This window comes from Amia ocellicauda, chromosome 4 (assembly GCF_036373705.1).
Source record: "Amia ocellicauda isolate fAmiCal2 chromosome 4, fAmiCal2.hap1, whole genome shotgun sequence".
NCBI lineage: Eukaryota > Metazoa > Chordata > Actinopteri > Amiiformes > Amiidae > Amia > Amia ocellicauda.
Window position 1 is genome coordinate 26,231,872 of NC_089853.1, and position 27,785 is coordinate 26,259,656.

Here is a 27,785-nt window from a genome sequence, read left to right on the forward strand (position 1 = left end):
CACTCAGGACATTTGACTGCCAGTCTGTACGTCTGAGCTGCTGGATGGGAGTCGGAAAGTAATGGCTGTCCTAATTGACTTTGATGTATTTTTGCAAGTTTACTGAAATGCAGCCTGCTGGGATTTATCTAATGAAAATCTTATGAAGTTGAAACACCACAATTTAATTGTTGTTTAATAGCACATCACAGGGCCCACAGTGTCTCCTCTCACTTATTTTCATATGTTCTGCTGAGTAAGATGAACCAAGCTATATTTGCATCTCAGCTGACTGATGGTTTGTGGTGGGAGGCTTTACCAATGCCCTTTCCTTACCAAGTTAGACCTGATTGGGTACCATGTCTTATTCCATTGTAACTCCTATTGTAATCAGCTGAATAGAAATCTCATGTAGGCATCTGTATTGTATACCATCTAGTAAATGTATAGCTGAGATTATTACCATGAACTTTACATTTGCGAAACATCTTTTTAAATCATCATTGTGTAATGCATTACCACCAGTATTCATGTCTCAGCCTTAAAACTGTTACATTTGATTGAAGTTAGGTACCTGTCTTTTAAAGCACAAAAGGATAAATGAAAGCTTTAAATTATTTTTAGAGCAGAAACCTTCCTTCACATGTACTGCAGCTTCCAAAAAGTCAACCTTTCTTCAAGAAAATACAATTGTTCAATTCATCTTGTGCCAGTCTTTGCTTTTAAAGTGATTATTCCTACCATTCTAACTGATATTTAGATGTTGATCAAATAATCAATAGTATCACAAATATATTGCTTTTTAACCCTCCTTTGGAAGGCTTCACTGTTTTAAAATGTTTATTGATGTCCTGCTTTTTTTAAACATATATTCACTCTTATGGGCAAATGTACATGACTGTATCCTTATCTGTGTTCAGGTGTAGGTAAGGGTGGTTCTGAAATAATTTCCAAAATAACATTTTTATTCATTGCACATTTTCAGAATGAAAACTTCAGTCAAGCTAATTAACACATTTTAATGTATTAGACCAAAAGGGGCTGAGATAAACTGTTTCAAATTATACATTTTAAATAAACCCCAGTCTTTTCTTTGTGAACAATGAAAATTAATTGTAAAAATAAAATTAAGCTTATGCTGTTCCTAGAAAACAAAGTTTAATTAAAAGTAATTCATATTTGATCATAATCAAGTAATTGGAATGGCGGTTGGTGGCTCTGGTCTTTTCTTCTGTCATACAGCCTGCATTCAATGTGTGTTATTTTGAGTCTGGTATAAACTATGTCTATTGATATTATTAGAGAAATTCAAACAGGCAGCCTTCAGTTAAACAGGCCTGTTATTGGGAGAGTTTAGGCTTCCTTTATTAGGTGCTGTAGTGTTACCAGCAGGTTAATTTCACCCAGCAGACTTTGCTGGTAATATCAGCAATATGTAATAGTCTGCATTTAATTAATTTAGGTACAATTGTTCTTCCCTGGAATTAAGCTGACATGCCTTCTTATTATAAGAACAAGTCATTCATGTGCATTTAAGTCTACACCAATAAAAAAAGGTAGCAAATGTATTGAACTCCTAACATGATATGTCAGTAGGATGTGATTATGATTGACAAAGAATATGCAATGTGTCTTGGTTTCCTTGCTTTTCTCTGAATAACATTAAAAGTCCAGCACACCTTGTAACTGTGTCCAAGCTAGAAGTTAATCTTATTCCTCATAGCGAATCCTCAATATTATAAGTCCCTAGATGTATGAGTGCGCAGTCTCAATTCTGTCAGCCTGCACAGATGAGAGAGCCTTGTTAACCCCAAGATGTCTCAGCTGCCCTTCGTTGCCTTTGGGGTTTGTTTAGTGTCTGATGTGGATTTCCAAATTACCTCAGCCCCCGTCTTGGTAATAATGCCAGGCGCTTTGGCTCCTGCAGTGGCTTGGTATGGTCTCTGGCCTTTGATCATAATCAGACTCTCTTGACAGTGTGACACCGGGATCTGTTTTCCGCTCACACGGTGTTAGGCTGCCACTGGCAGACACGGAAAGTTCGCCTCTACTTCAAAAAAGAGCCTGGAGCCATATCAGTCTACCTTCTTTACTCGCTGTAACAATCACCCGGTACAGTACACTGATATGCAAGTAGCTGCTCTGGCAGTGCCAATCAGTGAAGGCCTTGGTAAGAGTCTTGACGTCCTGTATTTGGAACCTCAGTCAAGCTTCAGGTCAAGGTCCTTTTCATCTAGGTTTTTAGAAATCATAAAACTGCAGTATGATGCATTTTTTCTGGCATCCTTTTGTGGTCTTTTCCTGCTTTGGAAGCTGCTGATGTGTGTTGACAAAACAAAAACACAAAAAGCAACTGTGCCCAAACCTTCCTTCCTTCTAAGGTGTGTGCAATCTCCATGATTCATAATAGATTTCGGGAGCAAATAATGTGGTTCAGACCTAGCATGTAAGTTTCAAAGCTCATCAGGCTTAGAGAAGAAAGATAGATAGCTTGTGTATCATTATAATTTTTCTTATCACTGCAGTTTGCACTTTAAGGGCTAGACCGAATCAAAACTGTGACCTACCCGCATCTCACAAAGTACAAACCTCTATTCTATCACGTTTTAAATTGTCAGAAGTCACTTACTATTACTTCTAAATCATAGCGTTTGTAAATGACGTTTTGTGGGTAGGTCAACATTTTGATTGGGTCTAGTCCCTGAAATATAATGTAGATCTTCAGAGTTTTGAAAACTCAGCATCACAATAAACCCCAGTCCATATGGATGGGGGTGAACCCTCAACAAGGCTAGGGCTAACTTTCATTCCCTCACCTTACCATCTAGCCCAGGTGGCCAGTCTCCACCAGTGTGAGGGCAGTGATCGGAAGCATTTGGGAAGAACCATTGAAGAGAACAGCCCAACTTAATAACAGGGCTGTCACATTGAAGGCAGCTTAACAGTGTACATCTTCGAGAAGCTGTCATTTCAGAAAAAGCTTCTCAACTGGTGATGAGCTCTTTCAGCCACTGGGGTTCTCAGCGTGGGGTTTGAACCAAACAAGTAATTTCCTATACATTCCTAAATTGAATACACCTCAATGCCATATTGGACCCACTTCTCTAGGGTCCAACAGGACAAATAAAATTGATTTGTATTCAGTGCTCTCGGTGTCAGAGGGGCATGTCCCTTAGAGGCTGGCATTTTAGTTGAAAGAAGAAGCAGGGAGCTTCATTACTTTTTAAAGTTTAAAATAGCTAAATGTTTACAGGCCTCTACTCTCTTGTTGGACACAAGGCAGACAGATGTGTTTATGTGGAAGACTAATGTTGATCATCCCTCGCCTTGTATATAGATCACTGCTCTAGAAGTTGTAGCATTTTTGGCTCTTCTGAATTGTAAGCATGAAAATTGACAGAATAAATAATAGGAACTACTACTTATTCTCTGAATCACATTTATTTTGGAAAAAGAACATGGCACAAGAGAACTTTAGGACAAGCCAGGAATTTTGTGCAACTGTTCATTTTCTTCCACTAAGTTATGTAAACATTGTCCCTATCCAATGAATTATTATTATTTTTATTTTTATTTTTTGAAAACCACTTGTAGATTGGAAGACATTAGTATTTTTAAGTGGGGGGGGGGAAGAAGAGAGAAAGTTGTACACACCCAATGAAGCCGGAGCCATCGTAGACCTTGTCATTTCCAGTTCATTATTATACCACATTGAGTCTAAATATTAGGTTGTATAAGCAATTAGCATTTTGTTTACTTTCTCTGATTATATAAGCTCCTGTGTTTGTCACCAGTATGTCATTAAATACAATCTAACAACCCATGGCTTAATGTAATGAATAGCCTTTCCTTTGTCTATTAAATGAGCTTGAACTAGAAATAATGGAGAGCAATTTCAGCAGACTGCAATATTTAAATGAAAAAAATATTACAGGTTGTAGCATGTGCAGTGATTAATTGCAGTTCAGACGCTCCACTATTATACTGTATGAAAGCTAGTGTTGTATGATAGCAAGTACAGAGTTCACAATGTTATATATATATATTTTTTTTGTTCCGTTTCTTTGTTTCTTACTTGTCGCCAATCACAACTGACCGGTCACAGTTAAAACCCTTTTTATACATCTCCACTGCACTAGAGGTTACCATGGAAACTGACCACCTCTGGTACGCACAGCAGAGACAGGAGTGCAATTCACCTGGTTGTAATATATAGAATATTGACATTTCCACTGCTTTGGGTTGACTCCTTGTTCATTAGCTATTTGTTTTGCTCCCATCTTTTTTTTTTCTTCTAATTGAGGGTTATGCAGATGGTGTAGTTTTTGAACATATTGCACACTTATGTAAAATGTACTTCTAAAACTATATACTGGCACTGTGCCTTTGTCAGACTGAGCTATAGCATTAATATGCTTGGGGTACAAGTTAGGTTTGTCATAACACTTTAGCAATAAAGCTGAGCAATAATTAAAACCAAGAGATTCAGTACTTTATTTTCATTACACTAATGTCTTTTGAAAGTCAGAGCTATTCTACCATGCTATTCCTGCACTGGACTGACCATCAAATTAAATCATTCCAGATTACAGATTAACCCAACTCAAACTCCAGTGTAGATACACCGTGGCCACTGAGAGAAAGAGAGGGCCCCCTGGTGGTGAGGGAAGGGAGAGTGGGATCTGATCTGAAGCAGAGCTTGTGCTAAGTGTTATTTAAATGTTCAGGTTATTTGTACACAACACTATTTAAACCTTTTTGATGTTGTATTTTAAAAAATAAACAAATAAGGGGCTTCACCACACATCAGAAGGTAAATTTGTAACACTTTACTTAAATCGTAAATTGATCTTTAAGGTTTGTTGATAATGCCTCTTAATGAGTTTAAAGATGTATATTGTGGAAAAAATTATATATATATATATGTATATGGGGAGACCTTAATCCAGTAGTGGATCTATATAGGCTGATGATAAAGTTATATATCAAGATCTATATTGGGAAATATATCTATCTATATATGTAGAGATAAATAGGTAGATATCATTTAAATTTACAGTCTGCTGTTAATATATGGATACAAATTAGCATTCCAGTATGTTTGTGGAGTACAATTAAGTAATTGTAATTTCTGAGAATATACTTTGATCTAGTGGATTTGTGACTGCAGACTTGAAAGATAAGCATAGAATGCATAATACTTTAATACCTTCCTATAAATTGGAAATCTATACATTTCACTGAAGTGCTAGTCCATAATTCTCTCTGGTTGATATGTTTTGGTTTAGAGCATCTCCCCCTGCAACAGTTATATGTTGACTCAGTGTAATTAAACCCCTTCAACAGAGGAATGAAGGGAACAAGAAAAAATAATTGCAACTGTATTAAATTTCCTTCCATTAGTGACAAACTTTGATGTGCACTGTTTAAAAGGATCCAGCTTGCTCAGTGTACGTCTGTGAAAATGTGTTTTAAGTGTAGCTTGATTGACTACAGCAAGTGCCGGGAATGTGCCACCACTAAAGACGCTCTTTCCCATATGGCATTGAAATGTAATCAATTAAATGGATTTGGGGAGCCAGCTCTGAGCCCTACCTCCAGCATTGTTAAGTGGATTGTCAAGCTCTTCCCCCTTGCACTGATGATATTTTCTTCCAACCACTACAAGGAAGTCATGTAGACGACGGTCTTCAGCACACTATTCTACATCCTGTGCACTTGTCTGTACTTGCGCCAGAGGAAAATCGTGGGCGTGCAATTAATTTGAACACTTTTGACTCTGCAGCTCTTTGGCTTCGTTTTGCACGCTTTACCAGACCTGTTTGTCGCCTGTTTGTACAGTGTGGGAAGGCACTCCTTTAATAAGCTTTTCCCCTTTGGCCACTTGCTTCAAGGAAGAGTAGTGATAACACTTTCCATTTGTATGAAAACATGGAACATTTAGTAACCTAAGGATATCAATACTTTTGTCTTGAGAAGAGAGTTCAGATAGATTTAAACATTGTGGTTTATCAGTTTTCATTGGTAGGTACTGTTGTTTAGAAATATGAAACAATAAAACACTTTTATATGACTGTTAACAAGATATTCAAAACTGTCTCACAAATACATATAATTCCCCTGCCCCCCTCGAGGATTGCCAGTATTTGTGAGACAGTTTTGAATATATGTATGTATGTATATATGTGTATATATATAGTGTGTGTGTGTGTGTGTGTGTGTGTGTATATATATATATATATATATATATATACACACTCACCTAAAGGATTATTAGGAACACCTGTTCAATTTCTCATTAATGCAATTATCTAACCAACCAATCACATGGCAGTTGCTTCAATGCATTTAGGGGTGTGGTCCTGGCCAAGACAATCTCCTGAACTCCAAACTGAATGTCTGAATGGGAAAGAAAGGTGATTTAAGCAATTTTGAGTGTGGCATGGTTGTTGGTGCCAGACTGAGTATTTCACAATCTGCTCAGTTACTGGGATTTTCACGCACAACCATTTCTAGGGTTTACAAAGAATGGTGTGAAAAGGGAAAAAGATCCAGTATGCGGCAGTCCTGTGGGCGAAAATGCCTTGTTGATGCTAGAGGTCAGAGGAGAATGGGCCGACTGATTCAAGCTGATAGAAGAGCAACTCTGACTGAAATAACCACTCGTTACAACCGAGGTATGCAGCAAAGCATTTGTGAAGCCACAACACGTACAACCTTGAGGCGGATGGGCTACAACAACAGAAGACCCCACCGGGTACCACTCATCTCCACTACAAATAGGAAAAAGAGGCTACAATTTGCACAAGCTCACCAAAATTGGACAGTTGAAGACTGGAAAAATGTTGCCTGGTCTGATGAGTCTCGATTTCTGTTGAGACATTCAGATGGTAGAGTCAGAATTTGGCGTAAACAGAATGAGAACATGGATCCATCATGCCTTGTTACCACTGTGCAGGCTGGTGGTGGTGGTGTAATGGTGTGGGGGATGTTTTCTTGGCACACTTTAGGCCCCTTAGTGCCAATTGGGCATCGTTTAAATGCCACGGCCTACCTGAGCATTGTTTCTGACCATGTCCATCCCTTTATGACCACCATGTACCCATCCTCTGATGGCTACTTCCAGCAGGATAATGCACCATGTCACAAAGGTCGAATCATTTCAAATTGGTTTCTTGAACATGACAATGAGTTCACTGTATTAAACTGGCCCCCACAGTCACCAGATCTCAACCCAATAGAGCATCTTTGGGATGTGGTGGAACGGGAGCTTCGTGCCCTGGATGTGCATCCCACAAATCTCCATCAACTGCAAGATGCTATCCTATCAATATGGGCCAACATTTCTAAAGAATGCTTTCAGCACCTTGTTGAATCAATGCCACGTAGAATTAAGGCAGTTCTGAAGGCGAAAGGGGGTCAAACACAGTATTAGTATGGTGTTCCTAATAATCCTTTAGGTGAGTGTGTGTGTGTATATATATAATATATATATATATATATGTGTGTGTGTGTGTGTGTATATTTTTATATCCATTTCACCCCACATGTCGAGAAATATTGATGTGGACATTTACAGTTGCTGACATATGCTTCCAAGCAGCCTGAATGAAAATACAGAATATCATCTTAAGGCACAGGAAAAGATTTTTTATAATTTCTTGTGATATTGCTGAAGATACACGTTTCCATGAACATGTGTTTTTTTTGTACCCCCAGTCCAGTTTGACAGTGTTGAGAAGTCACGGATGTCACCAACCAAAGACGGCAAGGCCCGTCCACCACAGCGGCACTCCAGTGGGTGCCTGGTCAGTACCAAGCTGGGCTCCCTGGACCACAGCACATCCCTAGGAGAGCGAATTGACCCCACCCTGCCCCTTGAGAGTCAGTTGTAAGTTAACTTCTATTTATTCTATTCATACTATTTCAGTGTCTCTCTTTCCATATTCTCCATCACTGAAGGAGACACATTTTCTGATGTTGTGGTCAGACTCTTTTGTGTTGTTTTCAGTATCCTCGTTTCACTGCTGTATTTCCTTGTTTAAGAACATGCGAATGGTAGCAATGATGTGGTTAGCTGAGTAATGCATTCCAAACAGGACCAGTGATGGTCTTTTCCACACAATCATTGAACTTAACCTGCATGGGAAACTCCAGTTCGCAGACCTGAGTAATCTCGACCTTGTGATTTGGCAGAGGATTTGATCCAGGTTTGGAAGTGCTAGTCTCTGTTTGTTTCATTTTTTCCCTTGTCGTCTCTGTGGCTAATTTGTGCTTCTGGGTGCCATGGGTTTCCCCCTGTGCCTCCTTTTCTGTGTTACAGCTGGTATCACGGCACTATCAGCAGGACGGATGCAGAGAACCTTCTGCGCCTTTGCAAGGAGGCCAGCTACCTGGTCAGAAACAGCGAGACCAGCAAGAATGACTACTCCCTCTCGCTCAAGTAAGCCTCTGCCATATTAGCCCAACATACTTACTTAGCAGGCATTCCTAACATCACACAATCATCTTATCTTCAAGCTTCACACATTTGTTTATTTATACAGATAAGGGGAGATGCAAGGTCTCAAGGTATCTGCTAATTGTTTGCGAGTTACTATGTTGGTCACAGTAGTGAGTTCGTGATGAGGCTTTTGAGAAAACATACATTTCGTAACTCCATTGGAGAGAAATTGCTTTTTTGTGTTATCACCCCCTTCCTTTCTAGATTATGAAACGTGATTTCCATTCTTATGCAATCATACAAACATTTCTGCTATTTGGAAATATTGAAATAACTGTTGTAGTGTATAACCAGTCGTACTCACACAAAATGTAAAAAGTAGAAAATATGGAAAAAATTGATCAGGAGGCAATTTTGGTCAGGTTTGTCTGGTTCCTGGAAGCATTTTGATCTTAGGACCTAAATCCGAAGTTTCTGCAGGAGCACGGTGAATCCACATGTAAAGCATGGCTCAGCGGTCTATTCAGGTCATTCGTCTTATGTAAACAAGTGCCTCTAGTCTTCATTTCTGAATTTTTCTTCTCTTAATATTCAAGGTATTACAACTGCCTCTAGTGTATGCTGAACCTAATGTTCTGTTCAGAGTTGACTTAATAAGTCCCTCTTAGTATTTTGAAGACCTCAATCAAATCTCCCCAAAGCCTTCATTGTTCTAGGCCAGCTTTTAGTTTGTTTTCCTGATGTTTACTACAGGCTGCTTAGCTTTTTTTCATACCTCAATAGTCATTTATATTGCCTATAGCTGAGTTAATAACTACCAGTAGTACCTTCTTTGCTTAAGGCAGATGCCATTCAATAAGCATCAAAAAGGAAAATCAGAGAGGTATTTAAAAAAAATAATTGTGCAGTGTACTGTCTGGTGATGCTTTCTTTTGTTTGATTTCAAGCCCTATTTTTAAGAACTCTGTTTTTCAAAAAAAAAAAAAAAAAAATTATTTAAGGAAACATTTGCTCACTAAAATGTGCCGGATTGGCAGGTACGTTGAAGTCTTCCACCCTGTCTAAGACAATGCCTGCTGGCAGTAGAGAGCAAGGCTGTCCAAAGCAATTCTTTCTCACTGGCCTGCAATTAATTAATTGAGCCTTCTTCCCTTGTTTGCTCACAGACAGATGTAATTAGGATTTGCAGCTTATTCAACAAGACACGCTTCAAATTCTACAATGGGTAGTCTTGTCAGAGGCTTAGTGGCCTGCCTGCCTCCTCAGTCAGTGGTTTTTCATTCCACTTTTCCTACAATGGGCGATTTTAAGTCATTAAATTGGCATGTTAAGGTTCACCATATAGTGTATTTATGAGTTATTTAAGATTGTATTTATTCTATACCAAAATTCGATGGGAAACAAAGTATTAGAAGTGGAGGATTTTTAATTAAAGGAAAAGTCAGTCTCCTCTACTCAAAGTAAGTATTCGAGTTCGGCCATTACAGTTTTAATCTGTTATTTACTGATTTAAAACAGATGCGTAGGTAAGTTTTCATATAATTGTCATAATAGTATGCTTGTTTTTCATCTTGTAGGAAGTTGAGTAAATGTCATATAAGGAAACCATGCGTACAGTAGCACACTATTTCACAGTCCGTCATACACATGGGTATTTTAAGGACATTGACTTGCAGCAGAAATCTTAGGACATAGTGAATCACATGCATTTATTTGGTATTTATTTATCTATTACTGTAGTTTGTGGTTGGAAAATAAGGACAGAGGTCACAGAATGAGTCAATTAATTAATATAGCCTCATATGATGCAGAATTCTAGGTTCCTTCCAGAGTTCAATATATTTTGGATCAATCCCAAATAGGCCAGATGTCCCTTTTTTCTTCTTAGCAACCTTAATGTTTTTGCATGAATCTGTAGACAGTTCATGTGTTATATCTTTTAAAACATTCATGAGCCCATCACGAATCACGTTTGCTAGTTGCATTATTTATGTGCATTGCAAACACTCCAGCTCTGATGCTTTGAATCTGACACTAGCCTCTTGTAATGGCACTTGAAGATCTTGTGGAATCATTTATTATTTTTTTCTTTCTCTGAAACAGGCCTTTGTAGTCATGTGTATTTCCTGATCATACTAACAAGATAAATACTCCAGTCTTCCATGAGACTGGAGACCTTTTGGGAGTACTGCCAGAACTGTCCTGTTTTACAGAAGGGACCGTGGTAAACATGCTTTTCAAATTAAATGAATGAAGCATACTAAAAACAAGCAAGCCTAGAATGGTAAAACATTTGGTAAGAGTTAGTGATTCCAACCCTTTTTAGAAGTAATAAAGTAGTAAGTAAACATATTTTTTCTTTGCATTAATAAAGGATTTGGGTGGAACATCAAATGTTTAATTGTGTGCTAATTGTCAGACTGTTTCACAGACATTGAGTACAACTAGTCAAGACTAGTAGACTGCTCTACCTAAAATAACATTAGATAGTCCATTACTAGTGCTGAAAAAAGGCCACAGAACCATACCATGGTCAGGGAGAAGCCTAGTTAGGAAATTGTTATTTATTGCTGTTTTCTCGGTGGAAGAGGATTGGGCAGTGGTGTGTGAGTGATTTATTAGTGTGGGTCCAGGTAACAGGTGTGTTCCCGTTGATCCCTTCATGCAAGATCATCAAAAACACTTTCCCTCCTTTTATTTGACAGGAAGCACTGCAGTGCTCTCTGCTAATCAGTTTGGGAGAGTGACTTTCTTCTGCAGCTCAAAGGTGCACATGTGGAATTGGTGCAGAGATTTAAAATGACAGACAGGGCTTATAGTGAGAGCTTATCTGTTTGTCCCAGGGCTTAAAAATATATTGTCTTTCTGTGCTGGAGAAGCATGTCCAGGGAGCTGTTCACTCCTTATGCATAGTTTCAAAACAACAAAGCAGCCAGGGGTTTGTGGGTGAAAACACAAGGAGTCAACTTGGCTGTCTGTCTGGATGGTATACTCTGGAAATGCTAAAACTACTTTCCCTGAAGACTGAAATAACTAGCCAGCAAATACTCTTATTTTAGGGTCATGTAAAAGCAGATGTATGACTAGTATTTTAATAGTTTTAAAAAAGTTATAATGATTTGACAAACCAGGAAACAAGAGAAAAGAGAAACAAGATTCAATCTTTCTTCAAAGGCAAATGTCTAAATAGATTGTTTCATTACACATTAGAAATATATCTACAACAGATTCAGTCAGACATACTGATATCCATTTACTCTCGGGCTCACCTTTAGTGTCTTTAAAACTCTAAAAAATATATATATCCAGTAGAATATTGTTGTTGTACAACCTACAAGAATTGTATGTGGATACTTGTAATATATATATATATATATATATTACGGATACATATTAGTTTGACCCTTTCAGGCATAAACAGCCTTTGAGATGTTGCTACTTGGCAAAAAAATAAATACTGGAGTGTCAGTTTTCTTTGTTACCAGACAAGCAGACATGCTGAAGATGCCAGACACCTCTTACTTTGAGTTAATTTACAAAGAGGAGACAGGTTTTTTTTTTTGTATGGTTAACAGATCCAGATAAATACCTGTCAGCCTTTAGGTAAAAAACAGGTTCTTTAACTAGTGATTTAGTGTAGGGCTTAGAAAATGAACAAAAGCTTCTTTGTCTCACTTTGGGCACATTGGAACAAAATATGTCATACTTCCAAAAAAATACACCATTACATTAATATCTACATTTCTCAAATCTACTCAGATTTTTCACAGTCTGATATCTCACATATTTACTAGAAGTATTCACATGAAAGATAACGAAATAGTCTTCTGGCTGACCCCCAGTGCTACCACTTACAGTGGGGGAAAAAAGTATTTGATCCCCTGCTGATTTTGTACGTTTGCCCACTGACAAAGAAATTATCAGTCTATAATTTTAATGGTAGGTGTATTTTAACAGTGAGAGACAGAATAACAACAAAAAAAATCCAGAAAAACGCATTTCAAAAAAGTTGATTTGCATGTTAATGAGGGAAATAAGTATTTGACCCCTTTGACTTAGTACTTGGTGGCAAAACCCTTGTTGGCAATCACAGAGGTCAGACGTTTCTTGTAGTTGGCCACCAGGTTTGCACACATCTCAGGAGGGATTTTGTCCCACTCCTCTTTGCAGATCCTCTCCAAGTCATTAAGGTTTCGAGGCTGACGTTTGGCAACTCGAACCTTCAGCTCCCTCCACAGATTTTCTATGGGATTAAGGTCTGGAGACTGGCTAGGCCACTCCAGGACCTTAATGTGCTTCTTCTTGAGCCACTCCTTTGTTGCCTTGGCTGTGTGTTTTGGGTCATTGTCATGCTGGAATACCCATCCACGACCCATTTTCAATGCCCTGGCTGAGGGAAGGAGGTTCTCACCCAAGATTTGACGGTACATGGCCCGTCCATCGTCCCTTTGATGCGGTGCAGTTGTCCTGTCCCCTTAGCAGACAAACACCCCCAAAGCATAATGTTTCCACCTCCATGTTTGACGGTGGGGATGGTGTTCTTGGGGTCATTCCTCCTCCTCCAAACATGGCGAGTTGAGTTGATGCCAAAGAGCTCGATTTTGGTCTCATCTGACCACAACACTTTCACCCAGTTCTCCTCTGAATCATTCAGATGTTCATTGGCAAACTTCAGACGGGCCTGTACATGTGCTTTCTTGAGCAGGGGGACCTTGCGGGCGCTGCAGGATTTCAGTCCGTCACGGCGTAGTGTGTTGCCAATTATTTTCTTGGTGACTATGGTCCCAGCTGCCTTGAGATCATTAACAAGATCCTCCCGTGTAGTTCTGGGCTGATTCCTCACCGTTCTCATGATCATTGAAACTCCACGAGGTGAGATCTTGCATGGAGCCCCAGACCGAGGGAGACTGACAGTTATTTTGTGTTTCTTCCATTTGCAAATAATCACACCAACTGTTGTCACCTTCTCACCAAGCTGCTTGGCGATGGTCTTGTAGCCCATTCCAGCCTTGTGTAGGTCTACAGTCTGGTCTCTGACATCCTTGGACAGCTCTTTGGTCTTGGCCATGGTGGAGAGTTTGGAATCTGATTGATTGATTGCTTCTGTGGACAGGTGTCTTTTATACAGGTAACGAGCTGAGATTAGGAGCACTCCCTTTAAGAGAGTGTTCCTAATCTCAGCTCGTTACCTGTATAAAAGACACCTGGGAGCCAGAAATCTTTCTGATTGATAGGGGATCAAATACTTATTTCCCTCACTGTATTCAGAAGTAAAGGTGAGTTTATGTATTTGTATTACAAGTCGATGGAGAAATGTGTTAAATCAGGAAAGGGCCTGTAGGCATTACGGTGCTTGTCAATGAAAGTCAACCAATCAAACTGTGTAAAGGAATTATCTGAAATAGTGCAGCCCTCTTGAGAATGTAAAAAACTAATTCATTCCTAGTTTCAAATCAAGGTTCAAATTAAACTTGATTCAGAAAATGTATTGAGATTATATGTGCCGAGATCCCAAACCCAACACTAATGTATGCTGGACAGAAATGGTTAAGTATTTCACCTCTGTCCAGGACTATGAAAATGGCCTCACAATGCTTGCTGACTCTGTGACTGACAATAGCCAGTTCTTCTGTCCATAATTTGTTAGTATTTCTCAATTATCAAGTGAGGCATTTAATTACATACAATGCAGGGCACAAGATCAAGTGCAAATTTAAAACATTCGGGTGTGTGGTTGTACTGCAAACCACAAAAATATAATTGGCATTATTTTAATATAAGCATTTTTTTAAGACAATGTAATTTTGCAGTCTTTTGCTTTTCAAAGCACAGTACAAATTAATGTAATACAAAAACTGCAAATCATTTTAACCATTCTAAGGCTAACGCAAGAACTCTTTTCTTTTTATAATTTCATCCAATTACAAGATCTGACTTCAACCATAAAACTGTAACATTTCACCCAATTAAGACATTTTGGATGAAAAGGAAAATATCAGTAATAGAAAGCTAATGAGATAATTTCTGCATTAGAGTGTTAATGAGAGTTTCCCCCCTGGCTCCCACGCATTCGTTTTCCAATCAGGGGGCTAAAACTCAGGCAGCTAAGTTCTCTTGACAGACATTTCAACACAACATCTCTTTGAATATTTCACATTGACATTGACATACATTTAAAAAGATGCCTTGTCGAAATGTTTGTGTGTGGACTGCGGTTTGTTAGAAGTTTTGTAGCTTGAGTTGCTAAAATTTCAGACTAATCAAAGTGCATAACTCAGAGGACCAGTTAGTGGTGCTTGCTGTGAACATCACCAGAACTACACAATCTGGCCCAAGGCTTTATGTATTCTGTAAACACAATAAATACATTGTTGGTTTAACAAATTATTGTATTATTCTGAAGCAATATTGGATTAAATCTGCATTTATTTATCTTAAAAAACACTGCTATTTGATCACCTTAAACGAGTAGTTGATCTGCATTTTCCTTTTATGGTAGCTCTTACTGTTCAATTTCCATGGTGTTTAAATTGGCAAGAAACAAAGGAAACGAGAGAGATTCCCTAAGGGTTTCTCACAGCTGATTTTCACTGGATGCACATCATTCATCCATACACCCACTGGTGAAACATGGTCTAGTCAGTCTTGTATAAGACAGCTCAACTTCCTTGATTTGTAACTTCTTTATGTAAATACTTATCTAAGCCAAAACAAACCCATGAAGCAGAAGAACACACAGAATAAGACATTCAACTAAAAAGGCATAGAAGGACGACACAGATGATGTAAACACAGTAATGCTGGTGTTGATTATGGGGACTATATTATGAGATGGCGGCTGAATGCCAGTAAGTCAAAGAAGTGCTAGTTTGTTAAGGCGGCATGTCACCGCAGACACTTTGGTCAGGCACTCAGCTCTTATTTTCTTCTCTGCTGAATTGATCTGAGCAGCTACTGTACAACGGAGCCTTGCTGTCTGCAAAGGCTTATCACTGTGTGCAGAACAGAGCTGTCAGGGCACACAACTCACACTGCCTGTTGCTGCAACACCTACCTAATGCACAAAGCACTCAGCGGGACATACCCGCTGCAAAATCATTTTTGGGCTTGGACTAACTCTGCAGCAAATAACCCTTTAATTCCAACAAATAGTACAATTATAATCATGCCCTCTTTCTGTTTTTGTAAATCTGAGTAACCTGTGCGTTGCAGAAATTGTGAATGCTAGTGGGATGTCACTGGGTTTTATACTTTGGCTCGTCTGACGTTTTTTCAACGTGTATTGAAGTAAAGAATCACATTCCACCTCCGTGAAGCGTTGTAAATTTTGCAAAGACAAACCTAAACATACCCACTAAGCATGAATGAGTTACAGTAGTATCCTCATGGCAGAAGGAATATTTTGTAACAATAAACAGGTTCGGTTTAACTGTTTAATTGTTGGAAGTCTATCTCCAGGTTTGCAGAGTTGCAGGTTATTTTCCTCTTGGCAGATGTCCATCCTGTTAGGCAAAATACATATAAACATTAATTAAGAAAAGGGAGTAGTTTGTTTGAAAATAAACAGGACTCACTTGTGACTGGAAAATTATATTTATTTTGTAAATCATTTAAATTAAAGCAAGGTTATAATTTTATGTGTAAATGTTTTATAATAAACCATTATTGATATTTTCACAGAATACACAGTATCCAGTATTATAAAGAAGGTACTTAAAACAGTGTGATTAAATCAAAACAATACATTTGGTACTAAGGTAAAATGTTATGCTTTTTTTGTGTGTGTATGCATTTAAATTACATTATTTTTTATTATTATATTTAATTATTTTTAAGAACTTTAGAGGACACTAAGAAAAAATCCTGCATGTGAAAGTGCTTCCTTTAGGGTGTAGCTTATTATTTATTTTATTATTTATTAGATTTCTAAAATGTTGAATATAACAGCTTTCATCTGACCAGTCATCCAAAAGTTTTGTTTTCTATATTCTGATCTGCCCAAAATTGCTTCATGACCTACACAGAGAAATAAAGGGCATTACATCACATTAAAGATGGCAACCGCGCTGCATTGTTTAGTCCTGAGAACACAAACCCGGGTGTAGATCACTGGATTCACTCCTGCCTCCCGGGCAGCCGTAACAGAAATCTGATAGAGTCTGCAAGTGTTTCATGCTTCTACCCCTTTAAAAGCTGTTTATTGTTTTTGTCAACGAGGTCATGTGTGTAATATATTATTTAATTAATGTAATGACCTTGTTAGCAAGGTTGAGCAGATCTTTTATTTTGACAAGGTGTCTTGCTTTCTTCTCCCTGTACATAAATGTTACTGCTGTTTGGAAAGCATTGGACTATTTTCATTAAAACATGTTTTCCTTTTATAACAGTCCTAAATCGATATTTCGTAAGACACATTCTTCCCACAATTAAAACATTTCTCCTACTCCTAAAACTGCAAGTGCTTCTCAGACTGTATATGCTTCAGCAAAGGCACTGCAGAAAACATGCTCCGTTAAAGTATCCACACATGGTTTAGCTGAAGAGTTTGATTTAGTGATATCTGCAGTATATTGGCTTAGTGTAACATAAATATTTCCTTGCAAGAAATTGTGTCTAAAGCTCAATTGATAGACTCGATGTGGTGTTTAATTTTGAACAGCTTGAAAGGGGGGCTTTTGATTAATGATTTCATATACACTTTAAACATTCTCATAGATTTTTATAGCTCTGCACACAATGTATGACTGAAGACAGAATCTCTGTTTATTTGTGTTTGCACTTTTTGTTTTCCGCCTTTGGTTTGTATTTTATAAGGTGTTATTTTTCTTCTCAGACAGGCCTCAGGAGCTCAATATTGTTTAATTGCTGCAACTTGTGGAATTTAAAGTAAAAGCTAGTGTGGTATCTCGGAGGACATAAACTCACAAATGGAGGAAGCATTTAATTGGTAATACGTTTGATACCAATAAAATATAAGTGATTAAGTGAGTACACAAGTAACTATTTGAGGAATATCTGAGTCAGTATTCTGGGTCAATGCATGCATCTTAAACACAAACATATGAATTGCAGAGCTTTTAATGGAAATGCGATCCTTTGGACTGTCTGAAGTGTTATTCCATTTTTTAGTTCTAGTAAGAATAATGTTGTTTTTGCTCATGTTTCATTGGTGTTGGTTTTGTTTATAGACCTTACCCAACCTGTCATATTCTTTGAATAGTGTTATTAAAGAATATTAAGCAGAATTTTCGAATACATTTATAAACCAAGCCTTCATCCGTTGCATATTAACAAGGGCCATTGTACTAATATTACAAGTTTCCTCTTCCTGAAAAACCTATTGATACTGAAGAATTGCTGAACTGAAAGAACTGACCCCTTCCCTTTTTATCTCGACAGGAGTAACCAAGGCTTCATGCACATGAAACTTTCCCGAACCAAAGAGAACAAGTACATCCTTGGACAGAACAGCTCTCCCTTTGACAGCGTGCCCGAGATCATTCACTTCTACTCCAGTCGCAAGCTGCCAATCAAGGGGGCTGAGCACATGTCACTGCTGTACCCTGTGGCCATAAGGACGCTATAGCACAGCTTCTGGGGAGGAGGGGGCACCGATAAATGGCAGCAAGGGCGTCGCCTGCTACTGATTGTCACCACCTCTCAACCGTTCAAAGGTCATCTTTTCTGAGACTGTCTGGATCTGTGGAGCTGTCTTTGACTTCACACATTCAATCATTGTCTGCAGGCACTAACAGACTGGTGAAGATGTTTGTTTGTTTGTGTGCTTTGTAACAAAACTAGTTTCTATTAGTTGCCTGTTTTCACTTTACTTTTGTTTTTGTAGGGTGTGAGTGTGTGCGCAAGTGTGTGCATAAATTATTAATATAATAACAATGACGGATGATAATCGTGAAAAAATATATAACTGCTTTAATATTTCAATGTGGAGGGTCGCCCCAACGTGGGGATATGGGGGGGGGTCACTGTTCTGTGATCACATTACTGCAAGAAAGACTTGCAGGTTGTCTGCAGGGGTTTGTTCAGTTGGGGATTGTTTTCCAATATACACAGAGGGGGCTTCAGGTTTGGATTTGAAGTTTCCTTTGCCTGGCCCCTTCCTACAGTGGTGACGAGCATTGAAGATGCCCTAAAGATCTCCCCATTCGAGTTTTGGAAAACCATCCCCAATTTTCAGTATGGAATTCTTTTAGAAGTTGATTTTTTTTTTTTTTATTGTTGTTGTTTTTATATAAATATATTATTTTGGTATTAAAGTTAATTAAAAAATCACATTGAAAGTAATTTAAAATCTAGATTATTTAATGTTTTTCTTGACGTCAAGAGCATTTAGGCTGGTTGCACCTAGGTACAGTTCCAACAGACAAACTTCCTGTGCTCCACAATTACATCCTTATCCATGTCTAGATGTTGGGGTAGTATCACAAATGCGTTCTGTTACCCACTGAAATGTAAATGGAAAAATGTTAAATTGTGATTGCAGTCATATTTGGCAAACAAGGAAAAACTAGTGACAGGAGTCATGGTGACTGCAGATTCCTCGCTACTATTGACTTTTCTCTTTACTTGTTTTTAAACTGAATGACTTGTAGAATCCAACGTACTTGGTTTTTCTCTTCAAAACAGCCAACAGTGAATGTGCCATTTTAATGTATGGGATACATTCCTTTATGCCCTTGTGAAACAGAAACCGTTAACAAAGGATGTCAAGTGTTTCCTGAGCTCATCAGTCCTGGTCCTCAAGGGCCACTGCAATATTTTATGATACTCAATTAACATGAATTATTATGTTAAGGCCTGTATAATATAATTATTTATATTAAACTATTTAGAGCAGTGTTATAGTACTGAATTAGACTGGAAGGGAAAACTTATCCTGTCAATTGTGGAGATGTTTCCGCAAACGTATACTACATGACTTGCTTGTATTTTTCAGAAACACGTTGAGTTTCTTTCTTGGAAATCCTTTTAGTTTTTTCTCCAAAACTCTTTCTTTCAGTGCCCATGTGTTAGTCTTTATCAGAGAGATTATGGGTGACAACCACTTGTGATCTAGCTTCAATGCGACATACACAATTCTCTTGGGAGAAGTGACCAAAATCAATTGTTTGGGGATCGAGGAAATTTGTAAGAGATTAAAAAAAAAAAAAGACCACCAGTAAATGTTTATTCTAATTTATTTTTGAGGTCAACACCCAAAGGTTAAAAAGTATAGGGTGGGCACTGACTCAGACAATGGTGAAAGCATAGGCACTCTGACTGAAATATTTTAAACAGTAGGTAGAGGGACTGTATTTAATGACAGAACATAGCAGACAGTCATAGTGTAAGTAATCAAAAGCAGGTAACATCATTTAATGACTGAGAAGTTCAAAGTAGCTATAAAACATCCACTGTATATCAACATTTCAAATCTTTTTCTAAAAGAAGCATTGCAATTATAAGCTGCAGTATCTCATTTGAATGCACAGCATGAACAAATGGCAGATGTTAAGCTATCCAAATTCCTGTGGCAATAACATTCATTTGGAAAACATTGTGCAGAAAATAATTAATTTAAATCTAGGTGTATGGGCTGTGGGTTGTGTTTCATCACTTCTTACAGAATCCACTGTGTCTCTATCTTGTAAAGCCAATTGCTTTTCATTCATTCAGGTACAAATAATTAGATCTCATAGAGCTACAAAATGAGTCCACAATACACAAATGTATTGCTGTTTTCTTAGCTTATCTATAAACTTTTCAATTTCTTATATTAAGTGTGCATTATGAAAGAACACTAACATGTTTGCCAACTACTCTGTGCCTGGTATTAAAAACAAGAAATGAATGTAGAAAATGTAGGTTGGTGTGGGTTGACTGGTAATATTTTACTGTGGCGAGCCAAACTGACAGCAGCTGCTGGTTATGTCAATCAGTGGTTTCAGTGGGGGGTCTATCAATAGTAGAAGGCAATCACAAATGTCTGCATATTTCTCTTTTGTGAGTATTTACAACGTATTATGTCAGCATATAGATATTGCATTTTGCAACTCACAAAATGTCTATTTAAGCCTTCAATGTAAGTCTTCAGATTTATTTTTTTAGTCAATATCAATGCTGGGTATATTTTTTTTTTTTCAAAATAAAAATGTCTTATACTTATTTTTTAAGTTGACAATATCATACTTTCAGAGCCTACCTAAAATGGTTTCATATTGAGGTGCATTTAAATGTCACCTTGACTGTAAATTGTCATTATTGTCAACTGACAATACACATCTCAAGTCTGTTAAAGCCTGTCCTCACCTGTTATTTTATGGTGCAAGGAAAGTACAATTAGAACAAATAAATACAATTTTAAAAAGTGTAATTTTGCTTACTGAGATTTATCTGAGGGTGTGTAAGAGTATTTAAAACATGTTAATATGTGAATATACCTTTAAAATTGTATTAATAAAAAAATAAACATTATGAAGTCCTTTGTCAGGTTAAAATACTAGACCGTGGCTTTACTAGTGAGTATGACCTTTCTGGCAATTGAAATATGTGTCACGTGTTACTCTTGTGAAATCAAAGCAAGAACTGGCACAAATGCTGTTGAATGTTTTCATGCAATTTTGACAGTTTACATAGACTGATTGGATTAAATGTATTGTCACATTATCAGTTAAACTTTCAAATCTGTTTTATTACTGCTTTTGTGTTTATGTTTTTGGTTTGTTTATTTTTAATCTTTTGTCTGCTTTCTTTTCAGTCGACCACTGCTAAATGGTGTCTGTGTCTGTCATTTAACACTTGTTGTAAATAGTAGAAACCATTGATGTACTAAGACTTCAGTTGGGCTTTATGGCACAAACTTTGCATAACATTAAAAGAAAAAAGAAAAAAAAATGCCCTTAATATTGTTACTTATGGTAGTTTACAGCAAATGGTCAGATAAAAGGGTGTCTAAATTGCCTGTCCACCTGATAAGGTCTGTTTGAAAGATTACATTTTAACATTGTGCGTGTCCATATTCCTCAAGCCATTATTTCCATGGGTAGAGTAGTTGGTCTAGCAGTAACTGGAATTCAGGATTTTCTCATATGTGTACAAAAAGTTTCCTCCGTGGTTTTGTAGAAACGGTTGGATAAAAGCCCTTTAATGTGTAATGAGTGAAAATATCAACTAAATCCTTGAACTGGAATCACTTTGAAGTGGATGATTTAAACATACCTGCATTGTCTACCTCAGAAACCATTTTCATTTAACCATTTCTAGATCAATAAAGTTGCAATCATTGTTTTAATTCCCCCTAATTTCCATAATGGACACTTTAAAAAAGTGTGTAATGCTAAATGAAATCAAAATGTACAAAACGACACTTAAATTGTATTTATTAAGTGTCTTACAGGTGTATACTTATTGCCATTATTATAATGTATTATAATAATGATCAGCTAAGTCAGTTTTATCATAATAGTTCATTTTATAGTTGAACTGTGTAGTAAAATCAGCAAGGAAAGACATGGTGAAATAGTCTTCCAGTATTGTGCTTGGAAAATGTTTTGCATAATTGTTGTTGGAAGATATTTCCAGACGTTATTATCATTTGTATCATAAATGGGATTTTTACTGGGCTGGTCAGAAGATGAGCTACACCTAGTGTTGCGCAGTAGTTTTCACAACGTGCTTGGCTTTTAGAGGACTGCAGCCATCTCTTAATTACTCCCAGTCTTGACAGCTATTTCCCAGACTCCTCAGGGTATTTAGAAGCCACCTTTGACTTGAAAATTAATTGAAACTGTAATTATACAAAAAAGGTGAAAAAGGATTTCCACAACAACTTTTTCCCCCTAAGGATTTGTGTAAACAATTGTTTTTGATCTTTACACCAAGAGTGGAAATTGCATTTTGTTTCTATCCCTTTCGAATCTTAAGATCAACATGTATTACCCATGAGGCATAGTGACTGTGTTTATACCTCTCCTCCATTTATATTGCTTAATCTGGTACGATCATAAAATTATAGGTGCAACATATTATTCTTCCGAATACTGCTTTTCATTTATATTATCTTTTCTGGTAGAATTGAACTATGCCTGTAGTTCACTACATTGAAATGTCAGGAAGAAGCAATGATTTACCTGCTTTCCATCTTTGTGTCAAGGAAACACTGTGTTCATCTTCTTTATTATGATAAATCAGTTCAAGGTTTGGCTGATGGCATTCACGAAAGGTGTACTCATTCTATGAAATTGTATTTAGTCTAATGGGCAGCCTATATCAGCAATGGGACTCTTAAGGACACAGATGGCATTGTACCTGTGACTTGGACTCTAAAAAAGGGTTTCTGTGCCCAGTCACAGCTACTGTGCATTACAATCTCCGGCCTTGACATCAATGACTGTCATGACCTATTTGCCAAAGTCAAGGCCAGCTGAAGTAGAGTACAACTATAATTGTCAGTTATCTGAAAAATAATTCCTGCCATACTATGAAGTACCAAGTTAGTTTATTTGAAAAATACATAGCTTTGTGTGCCAGATTGCATTGTTTAAATTTGAGATGAAAAATTCTAGCTCGACGGGCATTAAAACCTCAAATATAATGGATGCCTTCCTAGGAGTATGATTGGTTGAGTTGATCCTCAAGGTTTATAATGGTTAGTTTAAGAATAATGAGGAAGCAAATTCAATGCAGCTGTGAAGCCCTATAGGTGAAGGCATGTTTGCTCATTACATAGTGATTTGCATGAATTTCTTTTTAGTTTGTTTTTTCCCAAACCAGATGAGATTGTGCCAGTAGAAAAACATTCCCCGCTCAGAATAGTGAGGTCAATCAAGCAAAGGTTAATTTTCATTTTCTTATTGAATAAGCATATAATAAATACATATAAAATCCCAGCTTCATTGGAATTAATCAGTTATTATATACCTGATTATCATTATATAAAAATATCTGCAACCAAGGAATTATTCTAGTAAACAGATATATTTGGAAACTTGTTCTTGTTTTATTAACTTCAAATCAGTACTATTTTGTCAGCATGTAGATATGAATATGATTATGCTGGATGTTCATTATGAAACCCAGATTAAATGTATAATTTTCTTCTGTACAATTTTAAGATTGGGAAGTCCAAAATGTGCATTCATAGTGTAATTTTACAGTATTGTAACATTTTTAAATCATACCTTTAGTAAAAACATACAGGACTGTTTCATTCTGCCAGTTCAAATCCATTTCAGTTACATTTCTGTGGAGTTTAAAAATATTTTAGATTCCCTCCGTCGTAATGTAATGTGCATGTTTTGACATGTCTTGCTTGTGTGTTGGGAGGATACAGTCAGTACCGATGGATAGAATGTGTTGGCAACGTATTGTCATGAGTCTGTGCCAATGCAAACCTATTCAGTGTCTTTGACATCTCATTTTCCAGTTGCTGCATTTAGAGTAAATAGTTATGACACAGGCTTGTTGTGGGGCATTGATTTGCATTAATGTCTAGCTTCATTAATTTGTCTCATCTAAGTAATGCAGATGTGAATTACAGCAGTTCCTCTCCAAGGTCTGTGAAAGGAGTGAGGATAGGGATAGAACAAAATTAAGCTAGTGCTACAGTGGCATAGATTTCAGCTTCACGCTTACTGTCTGTTGGGTCCCAGTTTCATTGAACTGACATCCATGTGATATAAAGTCAGAAATTCAGGTCATTTATCCAATTTGTTTCTTGTGTTTTTAGGCCCAATAAGTATCTCAGTACTTGATAGGTAGGAGGAAATCTTCTCTGGCAAACAGCAACCCATCATTCATTTCGATTTCGTCCTTGCCTGTTCATTCACAGTTTAAACTACGTTGGGTTACCGGCAAATCTGGTTCTTTCATAGTACTTGCACAGCTTATCCATTTTGTTTCTCTGGTAGTTAGTACACAAATGTTAAAAATTGCAGAAAACCGATCCCATCTCACACTTGCTTTATTATTATTATGATTGTTTATTGGCAGATGCCCTTATCCAGGGTGACTCATAGTTTACACAAAAAACATTTTAAGACTTTATAATATGGTTAATTTACACATCTGAGCTGTGTTAAAGCAAACAAAACAAATAATAACTGCCTTATTTCTATCTCTTTCTTTGTGATTTTTTTTTAGACCATTTAGGGGCTTAACTAATACAGATTTGTCTCGAGGAAAAAAAGGATATACTAAAAGTATGTTCTTTTTGATGGCATAGAAGTCCTCTAGATGTGATCTTGCACACTAAAAATACAAATAATATTGTAGCTCCCTGTGTACCTGCTCTACTCATATCCACATACATGTTTTACCCCTTGTAATATGTCAAATAAATCAGCAAATTCTTGAAACGTTCATAGACACTGTGTGAAGCTCAAATGATCACATTTGTATAATTTGACAGGGGGAGAAGAAAAATAATAAGTTTAGTTTTTCCTCTTTGTCTTAGAAAGAATTCAGCCCAGTCTGCCTTGAAGATCAATGAGAGCACCTCAGACTTCTCTCGATTTACTATCGTTCACTGATTATATGGGCAGACTGCACAGGGTGAAAAGTATCGCTGGGGAGATGAGGTTGGAAAACTAAATAAGTTGCATCTCTGTAATTATATTTAACTCTGTGAATTTATGATTGCCAGTGGACTTTCAGATGCAGTGAGTGTATAAAATGTATGCACTTGCTGAGTTGTATTTGAGAGTTGAACACCCAGGAATGAATGGTTGTGTGAGTGTTTGCGTTTCCATGTATGCACTAATCTAACGTATCCATACAGTCCCTCTTCGCCAAATGTAAATACTGAATGTATTGTAGGGGACATGGACTATAAGATGCAATGATTATTGTATGGAAATAAAGTACAGTTTATGAGTGTGAGCTTATTCTGTGGATTTCTTTCTTTAGTTGTCAAATCCTTTGCCTAACATCTGGTTCCAGACTATGATATTGTACTGTAATGCCAAAGGGGAAACATCTTGGCAATTAACACCATTACATTACACCAGTAATATGCCTTACCCCATTGTCAGAACCTCCAATATAGCCATTGCCACAATTTGAACCTACAACTGAATATCGGGCTGAATATCTGAGAACAGAGGTATGAAAACTTTACAGGTGAAGAATACATTTTACACCTAACTTCTAAGCCATGTAACAGACAGATTTCCACTGAAAATTGTATCCACAATGTATACAGCTTGTGAATTATTTGAGTCATTTTTGTTTTTTGCATTTTGGATTCACAGTGGGATTGATGAACTTTTCATAGAATCATAAAATCTTCCCTCGGACTCCCTGCTGTTCGTATAAATCGAGTCTTTCTACTCTCGCGTCTGTGTCATAACCCAAATGATGTGCAAAGTTATTTAACCAGATACAATATCCACACAATACAGAAAGAACATCATAGAAAAAAGGAATATCTGTAATGTCATTCATTTTAAGAGTAAACCTGACTGTAACATGTTAAACATATTTGTAATTAGTCAACAGAAAAAAAAAAAAAATCTGCTAAGGAAATGTGTTAATTGCTGTGATGAGTAAATCTTTGGTCAAGTCCCAAATGATAGCATTTTCAGTGAACCATTCACAGCACACTTAATTAAACATTTAGACCAAGAAGAAAGAAAACAAAACTCAAAATATCAAAATGAGAACAATCTGTTTGCTTTGATACTGTTAAAGTTCCTAATGAACTTCAGTTATACTGGATACCTAATTAAGCAGCTGGATGCAAATATTCCTTTGATATGACTAGGTAGTTTAATTTAGACTTGAAAATCTCTGGTTAACAATGCAGGGTGTAATAAAGCAGGACTGATTCAGTTTTTCATTTGGAAAGCATGAAAATGAACATGGCTTTAGGGGTGATCCCTGATTGTCAACCCAAACAGTTGTAAGATTTTACTCAATTTCTTGGACTGAAATCTGAACCCATATGGCCGAGACACTCATTAAAACCAATCAATTTGCTTTTCCACTGAACAAAGTACATTTTCAAATCTACTTTGATCACTCCAGAATCAAACTGCAATTTATATCCTCGAGAGCAGCAATGCAATGGGTTGATTTAATAATTCCCTTATCAATTCAAAATAACCCCAAGTTCTGGGTTTGCTCTTAGGGCTTTGATTGGAAAGGGTGAGGTGACGGTATTGATTTATCTCTTCACGTCTCTGGGCTCTGTAAATAAAATGCAAAAAACACCTAGAGGAAGGGACAGGTCTTTTCCGTCTTCACCTTTGGGGCTGATGCCCAGCGGCAGCATTCGATAATGTCTGCTGACATGCTGGCAAGTGCCACAGCACAATGAGCCCTAAGTGGCTCTCAGCATTTGGTCTTGAAAGAGATCCTTGAAACTGAGACTCAAGTCAGTGTTGTCCTGAATACAAAACTATTTTTGTTTCTATATTTATGTATAAATACGTATCTAGGGAATGGAAAACAATTGTAGGGATGGTCGAGTATATCCCTTCTATCAAATTTTAGGTCCAATTGTAATGAAATCCAAATCCAAATACTTGGAGGTCGCTTTAAAATAATAATGATGAAAACAATGCTGTTCATTTCTTCAGCAGAGACCTTCGAGGTTGATTTCCTTAGTGTCTCAGCAAGGCTGTCTCTGGGGGCTCAGAAAATGTCTTTTTCTGTGGCAAACCTTAACCTTGTTTTAATTTGAAAGCAGCAGGAATGATGTTGCACTTGTTATAAATCTGTAAAGGACCTCTAAGCCCCCAAATGCTAGTGTTAATATATTCCTTTGAGTGCTCCTGGAAAACAAATGAGTTATCATTGCATTGAATACATTCCAGGCTTTTAAAGTCTTTTTTTTCTTCTTCTTTCTTCCTTTTTACAAAGTATCTATTTGTCATTCAAAAATAACCCTCGGGCTATATAGAACTGACTTAAAGATTCTCTTTGAGAATAATTTTGTATATGTTTCCTGTGATTGATAGTAGCAGCTCTTCTTGAATTGGTATATTATAATTGTTATATAGACATAACACTGATTATATAGTAATGCAGTCTTTAACTGTAAAAATGGTGCTAACCTTTGTGGTTTGAGGTGACCATGGAAGAGAAATCATACTATTATTATTGTTAATGGATCACGCTCCTACATCCTTTGTCAGACATTTTCACCCTCCAGGTCACAAGAGACAGATCAATCTGGTTGATTAAGTGTCCTCACTATCTAGGAAAGCCTGTCTATAAATATTGCTTTAACTGTTTGTGAATGTGGGGTTTCAATAGTGAGATGCAGAACTACCTTAGAATATAAACTGAAGTCTAGTGAATTGATGGAAGGTTTATGAAACCCACTGTGGGCTTCACTGTGACTGGATTCCTCTGAGTCTGTTGG

The 27,785-nt window shown here is 37.2% G+C and overlaps 1 protein-coding gene across 3 annotated transcripts in view; it reads left to right on the forward strand.

Annotated features, from left to right (window-relative positions):
- Window positions 1-25,297, forward strand: part of shf (Src homology 2 domain containing F) — a 110,651-nt gene extending 85,354 nt beyond the window's left edge. For all 3 annotated transcript variants that reach the window (XM_066701655.1, XM_066701656.1, XM_066701657.1), the window contains 3 exons: window positions 7,699-7,870; window positions 8,303-8,422; window positions 17,822-25,297. In XM_066701655.1, the coding sequence (XP_066557752.1) occupies window positions 7,699-7,870; window positions 8,303-8,422; window positions 17,822-18,008 (479 nt within the window). In that variant the 3' untranslated portion in view covers window positions 18,009-25,297. The remainder of the gene's footprint in view (window positions 1-7,698; window positions 7,871-8,302; window positions 8,423-17,821) is intronic.
- The last annotated feature ends 2,488 nt before the right edge of the window (window positions 25,298-27,785 follow it).